General features: G+C 42.7%; 1 protein-coding gene across 1 annotated transcript in view; it reads right to left on the reverse strand.

The window, feature by feature from the left end:
- Positions 1–10,099: 10,099 nt before the first annotated feature.
- Positions 10,100–11,947, reverse strand: part of LOC103359730 (transmembrane protein 132D-like) — a 31,425-nt gene continuing 29,577 nt past the window's right edge. The window contains exon 8 of the mRNA XM_008285229.1: positions 10,100–11,572. Coding sequence (XP_008283451.1) covers positions 10,100–11,572 — 1,473 coding nt within the window. The remainder of the gene's footprint in view (positions 11,573–11,947) is intronic.

Below are 11,947 nucleotides of genomic sequence, written 5' to 3' on the forward strand. Positions count from 1 at the left end.
TTTTTTCTGTGTGCAGGTGAGAGAGTCCAACATATCCAGGGTTTCATTTCATTATCTGGCTTCACTTAGCCTAACAAATCAGGATAAGTTGTCTTATGGAGCTGGTTATCAGTCGACCCAGGGTTTGTGAATCCATCTCTCTGCCAACAGATGACCAATTACAACCAGACTGACATATTTTACAAAGTACAAACCATGATATAGGAGAAATAAAAGATTTTAATCTCATGGCTGATCGTAGCTGCAGCAGCTAAAACAAAAGGGAAACCTGCAAATAAAACTGCAGACTGTCTTTTTACCGATATCGCTACCAAACCATCACGGCACAAGTACATCTATTAATATAACTGTGTATTCTATTTTTTTAAAAACACGTCACTTAGCTGTATTTTCCTGACGTGTAAGACGGTTTTATTGCTTTAGTTGCAGCCCCGCAGTGTTTAAGCGAGGAAAAAGGGAAAATAAAAGCATGATTCAGAGCACTAAGTGGAATGACTCTCGTATCATATGGAAGGCTACGTGTAAGCACGTTTAAGGTTATGCATTTTTCACAAGAGGAGCAAAGTGTAATCGTAAACCGATACAAGAAGTCATAAAGGAAAGCTGAAAATAAAACAAAACTTGGTGTTTCTTATTCAAGAGTCAGTTTAATTATCATCATGCATCACAAGACTGCAAGATTACAGATGACGTCCCTGTTATACGAACAAAAAGACAAATTTAACGAATATAAAAATCCAGCAATAAAAATCCAACTGTTTTCATGGTGATGTGGAGGATGAATTCAGTAATCTCACATTAAGTCCTGTTCCTTTGGCTGTTCAGTCTCATTCTTTCAGCTGCTTAAACGGCATTAAGAGTAAGCAAAGAACACATGTAAAATCATGATCAATAAACAGGCTTATTGCGAGTCTTATGAGGTCAGCAATCAGGATGTAAGGCTTTGGTGTTTTGATCAGCTTCTGTTTTAGGATTACATCGCTCTGCAAAAAAAGCAGACCGGCTTTGAAACTGCATGCAGCTTTTGAAAACTTTCCCTCTCGCTATCCGCACACCGAGCTCTGCCGGATCGTCGATGCTCTCTCGATTCCTTGTGCTGAATTCCAGGAAGATGTGCCCCGGTAAGAAGGTAACCGTAGTTGACCTGGAGGTAAACCTGAAGTTACCTGGATAACCTCAAATCCTGCAAATCCTAAATGCAGAATTTGGTTTCCAAAAGTGTTGTCAGAGAGAACAGCTGTTTAAAAGTTGTCAACACACCGTAAAGATGCAGCCGATGTGCACTCTCTCACTCCCAGCCTGATCTATTACTTGTAAAGAAAAGGGTTTATCATCTTTATTGCAAAAAGCCTCGACATCGTTCCTTGAGTTTAGTGTGTTTACGTCGCTGGTCTAGTTGGTCAATTCAAGGCTGCATTCTAAATCATATATTTTTCCTTTCAGTCCAGTACAAAGTACACACATACAAACCTGAGTACATCTGTGGCTCAAGCCGATTGTCCTCTAATCACAAGGTGTCTGTTTCCTTTCACATGTTGAAGAGTCCATAGACACAAGACGCTGAATCCCAACTCCGTTCTTCCACTGGTGTGTGTGTGTGAGTGTGTGTGGGTGAACATAGTAAAGCGCTTCGAGTGCCACTAAGGCAGGAGAGTGTTGCATAAGTGCAGATCGTTTATACCATTTACATACCGCTGCGTTCAGTACGAACACAATTCCATCATAACAACGCACCTTAAACCTTCATCAGGTGCTCTTATCGTATCTGTCACAAGCTAAGGCACAAAATGGGATGCACGTAGCATAAATGTGCAAAGGATTGTGGGTCAGAAAATTTCACTGGCTCGGCCGATGTAGTAGAAACATCCTGGTGGTTTTGAAATGTATGAATTGGGACGTGCTAAATCTTTTCCCTACTATGCGGCGCAGCAGTGTCAGCAAAGTTCTTCTACTGGTTTTAAAGCGCTATTAGCAATCACAACGAACAATACCAGCGACTGCAGACCGACAACCTTCTCAAAACGCTGCGACTGATATACAGCACGTCACATGACGAGGCCCGTTCTCTCATCTTCTTCTAGCCTCGGCCATCTTTATGCAGAGCAGCAGTTCGTTTTTATCAGATCCTCTGAGAGCTCTTTGCCTTGAGGTGCCATGTTAAACTTCCAGTGACCAGCGTGAAGGAGTGTGAGAGCGATAACGTCAAATGTAACACACCTGCTCCCCATTCACACCTGAGACCTTGTAACACTAACGAGTCACATGACACCGGGGAGGGGAAACGGCTAATTGGGCCCAGTTTGGACACTTGGGGGTGTTTCACTTTTGTTGCCGGCGGCTCAGACATGAATGGCTGTACTGAGTTACTTTGAGGGGACAGGGGACGCTGTTATACAAGCGGTACACTGATGACTTAACATGGTAGCAAAGTGTCATTTCTTCAGTGTTGTCCCATGAAAAGATATAATCAAATATTTGCAGAAAGCTGTATTTAGCACCAGATTAGGTATGTCACATGTGAGGCTTGATATAACGTGCACATTTTGTTCTGTTGACAATGAAAGTGTGCAGAATCAAAGACAAAAGAAGCCTTGTATTATGATTAAATGATCATTAGCAATAAATTGTTCAATCTGCTCTTTTTTAACAATAATTATGTGCATTTTAGCTCTGATTATCTCACTGTATTTTTATTTTGCACCACCATTTTTCTTTGTCAGTCAAGATAAACATGGTGGACCGAGTTGTGTGATTGTTGTCTGTCTGAATGAGCATGTAGGTCACACTTTGGCTATCCATATAGACAGAAAAATCCCTGTTAACCATAATATTTTCTCACATTATTGAGTCAGAAATAGGTTGTGGAAAAGTTTCCTAAAAATAAAACAAACTGTCAAATGCAAACCAGAATGAAGACACTGAATATGACATTTAAAGAGAAAGTAAATTAAGCAAAATCCTGAATAAATGAGAGGAAAATATATTTTCTTTTTGAATCGACACTCAACACACCACTGAATCTGACTGTGTAAGTGGCTCTAAAGTTGTCCAAACACCTTTTTTCTTTTAATTTATCACCTTCTTTCTGTTTTATTTATTATTTTAACTTAGAGCTAAATGACTTCTGTACACAATTCCAAACTAAAACAAAAGAAATATTCCAGAAATGCAATGCGATGATTGAAAACCCATTTAGAGGCTCGGTTTGAATTGAACCCTAAATCCTCTGGCTTCACTTTGTGTCAGACGCTGAGATATATTCTGGAGAAAAAACACGGTGTCAGCAAATACAAAAAAAAAAAAAGAAGAACTTGAGGGGGAAAAAAATATCAAGCGCATACAGTGAGAGTGGCAGGTGTGAGGGCAGGAAAGAGAGGCGGGGTGGAAATAGCAAGACAGGCAGTCTTTGTTTAAGGGCTGTGGGCAAGATGAATGCACCATGTGTATAAAGTGTGAAGCAAGAATCAAGTAGAGAAGGAGAGAGACGGAGAGGAGAGGGGAGGGATGTAATAGTTGTCAAGGATTAAATGGATAGAGGAGTGTTTACTGTATCCAGGACAAGACCGCATCTTTAAAACAAATGGGTGCAACACTGATGCTCGCTGCTGCTGCTGCTGCTGCTGCTACGAAGTGTTTTGTCAGCTAAACAAAACAGAAAATATTTAAAGCGTCTGCTCCAGGAAGCTCCTCCACACCACCCGAGCAACCTGTCACACGTGTTCCTTCATCTTCATCCTGAACCCACACAGACATGTGCTGTCAAAGCCGGGCCCGCTTCCCCAAGTATGTTTCTAACGCACACGTCCAACTCGTCAGACCTGAAATGAGCTGGAAAAGTAACTGCAAGGGGGGAAAAAATAAAAATAAAAAGAAATCAGACGGGGCCCCTGCAGCTATCTCAGGGATGAATGCAACTATTCCATTACAAACACCTTTAATGTCGCCACGGTGCGTCTGACTTCCTGTGCGGTCCCATCATTTTATTTTTCTTGAAGGTAGAAACGTTATTATTTCTGGGTGCAGCTTTGCAAGCGTGCGGCTCATAAAAAGGGCAAAACGGCAATCAGCCAATATGTTTTCTTAATGAGACAGCAGAGGAAAAGAAAAGTCTGTCATGGATTTTTCTATTCTTTTTTTGTGACCGGGTTTAGATGTGTGCATTGGAAGCCTCAGAAAGTAAACACAGATTAAAGAACTGTGCTGGAGGTGACGAGTCAAAGGTGGCAGCAGCGCTATAAATAAATGTAGAATATTTTAATCTGTCGGTCACAGCTGTAAGGTGAATTTACGGCTAGATTCTTTATCTTTTTGTTTATTTATTGCAAATGATGTTCCTTTTATCGTTTATTATTCCCTTGTGTGTTTATTTATTCCCTGAAACCAAATGTTAAGGATCTTAATTGCCACTAATTGAGATCTAACATCGAATATATTAAATAATGTATCAGTTAAATTTGAGCGTCCATTTATTATTTGTCAGGTTTTGTCAAAACTGTCCGTAACAAACTCTTGGTGTCATCAACAAAAAACAATCAAGGTGTAGTTTGTGGTTCTGATTAGTGGAAGAATCAGAAGAGAAGAGGCTCTTATTGTGGAAGGTTTCTGTCATTACATTACTTTTTGGATGCTCACATTACGTTAAATTAATAATTAGTGCATTGCCAAATTTAAAATACTCCATGTAATTCCTGAAACTGTAGTTCACGCCTCAAGAGCTTGTTTTGGCAGCACAAGAGAGGGCTACACATTAATAGGCAGCTGGTTTCAATGTTGTGGCTGATGTACCCAGACAAAGGTTTCCTCTAAGCTATATCATGCTTTAAATTTTACTCATATACAGACACAGATATGTTCAAACTGAACTGCAGCAAAAGCACAAGCTCACTGTGTACTTTTTTTTATGGCTAATATTAGACAGAACTTGTGTCAGCCTTCATCTGACTCATTCATTCTACACAGTCCTTTTTAAAGAACATTAACATGAGGTCAGACACCATTTACTTACTTACTTATGTTTGAAAAAGAAGAAGCTATTAGTAGCTAAAGTTTCTTTTTTTATTAAATGTGACTTCATGTGTACCGTTTTCTCACTATCTGACATTAAATCAGACTAAACTGTTCCTGTTTAAGGTCAGTCAGGATCAGCAGAATGATTTCTATTTGCTAAACGCCAGACTAGTGAGAATTTTTAAATTACTTTCTTCAAAGTCAGAAGTTTACATCCACTGAGATGCCTTCAAACTATTTGGGAAAGCCCAGATGATGATGATGATGTCATGGCTTTGGAAGCTTTTGATTGGTTCGTTGGCAACAGTTGCGCTAATTGGAGGCTCACCTGTGGATGTATTTTAAAGCAAACCTCAAACACAGAGCTAACAAACCTGACTTGGTTATAGCAGTTCTGTCAGGAGGAATGGGCCAGAACTCATCAAACTATTGTGAGAAGCTTGTGGAAGGAAACCCAGAACGTTTGACCCAAGTCATGCAGTTTAAAGGCAACGCTACCAGATACTGAGGAGATGGATGGAAACTTCTGACTTTGAAGAAAGTAATAAAAAAAACTTTCTCTCTCTCATTATTCTGGTGTTTAGCAAATAGAAAGAATTTTGATAACCACAGCTTTTTTTCCCTAATAATTCCAATCAGCCACATTCAGGTTAAACTAAATAAGTAAAAACTAACTCTATGCTTAATTAGAATTAGAATTAGGATAAAACTTTACTAATCCCTTCGGTACAAGACCTCAGGGAAATTGCTACACCAAAAAACAACACAACACCAACATAAAATCAGTATGATTAATATATAAATAAATAAAATAATTATGGATAGTTATTGGCAATTTGACTGAAACATCTGAACAAGTGCAGAAAAAAAAACTGCCACAATTTTTCATGGTCTGCAGAAGCCAATAACAATGTAATAGGCCAATAACGTAATAAAAGTCCCGAACCGATATTACATTATTGACCAAAAGATATTAGGTTATTGGCCGTTCTTACGTTATTGGCTTCTACATGGTCTCCAAAGTACAACTTCCTACAATTGCTCTGATGACAAGGTTTTCCAGCAGCACCACGATGATGCTGACATTTTTGGTTTGGGTAGATTGAATTTTGACTTGCAGCTGTATGGACCTATAGGGAGCCTCTGACTGTTTCCAGTAGTGCATCGGCAGCTTAAAGTTTTCATTTATTCAGTGAAATACTTTGACCTGTTGGGCTCTAAGTTTTGTACAGACATTGATGACCTCTAAGGCGACAAATCCTACTGCTGTTATACTTCCCTTAACTTTTCCTCTTGTTGTTTTGTTGTCGGGTTTGGTTTCACTGAGACAGATCCAGTCGAAATTCAGAGTCTTGGATAAACCATAGTAACTATGGTGTTTATCCGTCCAATACTTTTTGACCAAACGCACTCCCAACAACGTGCCCCACAAAGATGGCAAACACGGTGAGCACTACGCTTTTCCTCAACACCAACACATTAACACTCTAATTCAACGAAAGCAGCATTCAGCTTAAAACGCGGCTGTAAGCCCTCCGCAAAGCCGCTGGTATCACGTTCAGGGCCGTTCCTTCTGCTCTGACAAAGCTGTTCCCCGCAATCTGCCTCATTAACACAGAGATCTTCTCTTCTGCATTTAGTCCCCATTCTTTGGGAAATCGGTGACATTATCCTGTGATTCACACTGAGCACTGACGTTCTGCCGACGAGCGATGACAGCAGCGAGTGTAGCGGGGAAGCACATATACTTTGTCCTAATGAGCTGCCATACAGTTTTGAGTTTCCCTCCACCTGTGATGCGTATTATCTCTCATCTCCTTGTTCGTTTAAGGACTGAAGTCTGCGTGTGAAGGTCTGCTTTCGTCTATCTTCGTCAGCCTTTATGCCTATGCTCTCTTTTTTTAAAAATATATATAAACATACTATTTTTTTAATACCATCCAGTTAATCAGACGAAACAATAGATGTGAAACGTATGAACACAAGCTCCCCTGCTTCCTGCTGTGAGCTTCCTGAACCTAATCTGTGTGATTACAAGGCAAAAACCAACCTAAGATATTAAGAGAATCAACAATCAACGCTGTCGTATCTTCTTACTTTGAAGAATCAGTTTTTCTTTCAAAGAACTTCAAGCTGCTGCTGCTGCTGTTGGAGCCACGTTGTGCAAGAGTTAATGCAAAGACAGCATTCAAAGCTTCTCTCAGTAACTTTCTTAAAGAACACGGGGGCACCAACTATGGTTAACGCTGCCTTCGTTTAATTTTTTTGCTGCATTACTTCTTCAACCCAGACTCCTCTTAACTCAAACTGAAGACGCCAGAAATCTGCATCATGTGTTTTTTTCTTTTAACTCTCAAACACATGCATGAAAAGTACATGAACATGCATCCTGGAAGGTCTGCTAGAAGTGTTGATGATGTTTTGTAGACGAGACGCCGTAGCGTGTTTGTCCGTTGCCTTCCTGGGTTTTCGGCTCGCTTCCACAGCGAGTAGGCAAATTGGTGATTCTAAACTGGCCGTAGGTGTGAGTGTGTGCCTCTTTGTGTTAGATGAACTGGTGGCTTCATCCAATCACAGGTGCAACAAGCTCCACTCCAACCCCCCCTGCGACCCTCTACGGGGCAAAGCTAATGAACGGATGGACTTCAAATCGTGTACGCGACACCGTAAAGAGATTTTTTTATTCCCTCACAGTTCCTCGTTATGTTTTAACAGCATACAGCACATTTCACAAGTGATGTTGTTTTTTTTTATTTTCTCCATTTGCACTCCCACCTTCCCACAGACGCCTCCCTCCGTCTGGGACCATGTGTCCGACCTGTGAGGAAGCAGACTTGCGACCACGCGACCTTGTCTCTTTTTGGCCTACATTACCAGCGCTGTGCCACGGAGACGACCCACTAATGCACACTAATCCTCCCAACACAATGACCCCAATCTGTCAACAGGGAAGCTGATGCGCCAGATTAGAGATCCAGCTGTAATGATACTGAGGGACTCCACTCCTGTCTTGTTTGTAAACTCGCACAATTTACATACTTCATTATATGCAAAGCAGTCCTGGCTGCTGTGTCGATGCATCTCGATGGATTATTGCCAAAATAATGGAACCGGAATTATACTTTATAATGCCGCTTCCCAATCACTCAAGACAGACTATTTCTGCAGCTACAGCTTGTATGATGAGTTTAATTAAATGGAAGATTTCTGCTAAAAATTTGTGATGGAGCCAAATGCTTCTTCTACATTTAAATAATGTTCGTTTCACCTGTGGGAGACCAACTGGACGAAGATATCAAAACAAAATAGCAGCTAGGAAGCATATCGACACGTATTTTGTTATTGCGTTGTTGTCATACAAACCGTGCAGCTTTTTATATCTTAATCAGTTCTGTGTCTGAACTTTTGAGTCCCGAATTCTCCATCCTGTATGATACAGCGGGTCCACAATCAAAGATGCCGGGCCTGCTTATCTCCAAGACGAGTTTGTTTACTTTTCCTACCGCTGCTGGACAGATAAATCAGCTGGAATCGGGAGAGAGTTTATACAAGAAAAAAATAAAAAAAATAGAAAGAAAACCGGCGGGCCTGTAGGTAGAGAATTTGGGGGGAAGTTATTAAAATTGCTTTTATCAACACTCTAAATCCAGCCGACGCTGTTGTGCAGCAGGGAGTGATGACGCGCGCTGTCATATCCACAGCTGCCAATTCCTGAGGTGCATGGCATCAGATTATCTCGGCTTCTTTAAGCTGGGGACGCTGTTTATGCATCGCGGCTCGACGAATGTAATTTCGAGAAGTGTAGCCGCGGTCACCGCCGAGACGCCGGAAGGAGGACGGAGAAACATGACCACGTGTTCGGATCAGCGAGACAAAACGCCTGTAATTATTTGTGGGGACAGAATGAAGGCAAACAAAACGAGGATCGCTTCCTTTCTTCCCAGTTTTCTCTTACTGTCGGAGTTATTTTAGTGCAGAATCACAGCTCTGGCAGATGCGTCGCTGCTGTCAGTGTGACGTTTCGCTGAATGATGACATCAGCCTCGAATCGCATTCAATCGTGATTACACATAATTAAATCCCACTCATTCATAGCAAAGCTTCATCCGATAATCCAAACCATTCAGCGTGCTTTCCTGCGAATATTTTTAAAAAAACAACATTCAATTGAATTTCAGCTATAGCAAATGCATCCATTTGTTCTTTATTGATAGAATCTCGTAGGAAATACACATCACGTTTTGGTTTAAAAATAGGAGGACGTTACATAGAAAAGGCATCATCGTTTTTCAGTCACACATGAAAAATCTTACAACTGAATATGTATTGCACTGTGTCAAGAGACCGAGATTAGACGGTTGTACAAATTGTAGAAGCAGGGTCCCCGGGAGAAGCCTTGAAGGCCGGGGTAACTTTGTGTTTTAAAAAAAATAATAAAAATCCTCAAACAATGTCCATCTCAAACTCTGCACAGACTACATTTGCATAGCATGCATTTGATTTGAATAAATATCTAGTGAAGACTGCGGTGACAGATTGCTCAAAATAACTTGATAAATGTTGCATATTCTCTGACAAATTGCACAGACTCCTCAGGTATTCTCTGGAGGAACCCTAGAAGAAGAAGAAGAAGAAGAAGAAAAAAAAAGTACAAAAGGCTGGAAAAGAATAGAATTACATGAAATAATTCTGCCTGTACTGCATCTACCCTGTCATCTAGCAATGTCTGTTTCTACAAGGGCAACAGAGTTGTATGAAAAGGAGACGAAAATTCATTTGTCTCGACTTAGAAATGTAGAAATAAGTAAAATAGTATGGATATATGTGTATTTACAGGACATAAGTACATTAAATCATGCAAATGAATGAACACGGTATTGCTAAACGTCGGCCTTCGTGGGTACATCGTTACGTATTTACAGGCTTGCACGCACTTTTCTTGTAAATATAAAATGTCCTTTCTGTAATCTCAATAAATACATCCGTTAAAGGGATTTCTCTTTTATCAAAAAGCTCGCTTCCTTTCCTTCAGTCTTCTCCGGCAGAACATTCTGTGTAGACGTTTTACAAACACCGACACCCTCCGACGGATTCACTGGGGCTCTCCGAGAGGCGTCACGACAGGCCATGGCATGTCAGGTAAAGGTGTCTGGGGCTCGGCGGGGGCTTCGTGCTGCTGCTTCTGCTGGTTGGCCCAGTTCAAGTCCACGCCGTTCTTCTTGAGCGCGGCCAAGTGCTTGATGTCCAGCGTGGTGAAGGTGGTGAACTGGACCTGGTTCCTCTTGCTGGTGGGGGAATGAAGCGGATCGCTGCGGTGCGGCCTCGCCAGCAAAGTGGCCGAGCGGTTCGCCATCGGGTCGATCGCCTTTGATTGGAAGTGCTGCTGCTGGGAGCTGGTTCTGCTGCGACCCAGCGTGGCGGTCCTCTCCGGCACGGCGGGGGCGCTCACCGTGGGCAGGGCGCTCTCCAGGCCGCGGGCGCCCATCGAATCGATGGAATGACGGGATTCCAGAGGGCGGTGGGACTCGCGTTTCAGCGTGGACACTTGAGCCGGGGCGCCGGGGGCAGGAGCGCTGCGACTGCCGCCCCCCAGCCACACCCAGTCGTGCTTGTGGTCCTTTGGGTCAGCGCTGGGGATTGGGCCGGCCTGTATGGGGGTCTTCTGCTTCCGGAAGCAGAGATTATACGAAGCGCAGTTGATAAAGAAAGCTAAGAGAGCCACACAGGAGACCCCCACCAGCGTATACATGCCAATTTCCAAGTCCGACATGGCTCTGAAAGTCTTAATGAGGTCGCTTTCGATTACTTTTGGACTTTTAGATTTGGGAGGCTCCTTCTTTGGTGTCACTTCTGCTTTAGGAATGTCTTTGCTAAGAGGTGAATTAGGGATGTCGAGCATGTTCCCGTAGCTTCTCCTCTGGCCTTCTCCTCTGCTGAAAACACCTGCCGTTGTTGCTACAGGTACGGCAGTGCTCAGTTTTGTACTCGGTTTGGTCATAGCCGTAGTAAAAGCCGTGGTAACAACAGGATTGGTGGTGACTCGTGCAGGTTTGCTTGTCATCCCGATCCACACAACATGCGGCTGCATGTTTCTGGCTGAAAACGTGGTTGAGGTGGTAGTTTCTGCCACAGCGCTCTCTCTCGCTGTGCTCCTTAGTAACAGCTTATTCACATCCTTCCCACCGCCCTGGGACGTAACTGTTGTTTTAAGTTCACCCACCAACTCCGAGGCACCGCTGTCTTTACCGTCGGCGCCGCCTTCTCGCGCTACGACTCTGCCGCGACTCTGGAAGTTGATCTTGAGGAGCGCCGTGCCCACCGCCAGCTTGCTCTTCCTTTTAGACTTCTGGCATTCCTCACAGATCCTCAGCTCCACCCTCACCAGCGCCCCCTTGCCTTCGCCCTCGCCTTGCGCTACCACGAACGTGGACTGCGGGGTGCGGCGCACCGTGGCCACCTTCTCGTCTGGAGTGGACACCGTCAGGGAGTAGACGCTGCGGTCGAAGAGGTCCAGCGGAGTGACTGCACCGTCGCTGAACTGAACCCAGCAGCTCACCACTGCTTCCTGCCAGGAGACAAAGAACGAAACAGCTAATTACCAAACATCACACGAAAGAGACAAATAAATTAAATTCGATTAACACGTCTAGAAAAGTGATTTCCAAAAATCATTAATAATCCCACACACTTTGCAAAGAATCCAGGAATCCTTCTATTTTATCTTAATTATTATGTTCCGGCAGCACACGAGCTGAAAGTAGACACTTAAAAAATAAAGAATCCCACCCCTGTCCGCTGTTAATGTTTGCTTTTGTGTTTAGATAAATTGACAGCTTTACTTGGCAAAACAGGAAATTCAGCTTTCTTTTATCTTCCATAAGGAAAAACAAACAGGAAAGTGTCCTCCGAAAGACGATGATGACGTTCAAATAATGAAAAC

The sequence above is a fragment of the Stegastes partitus genome, unplaced genomic scaffold (genome assembly GCF_000690725.1).
Source record: "Stegastes partitus isolate 25-593 unplaced genomic scaffold, Stegastes_partitus-1.0.2 Scaffold391, whole genome shotgun sequence".
Lineage (NCBI taxonomy): Eukaryota > Metazoa > Chordata > Actinopteri > Pomacentridae > Stegastes > Stegastes partitus.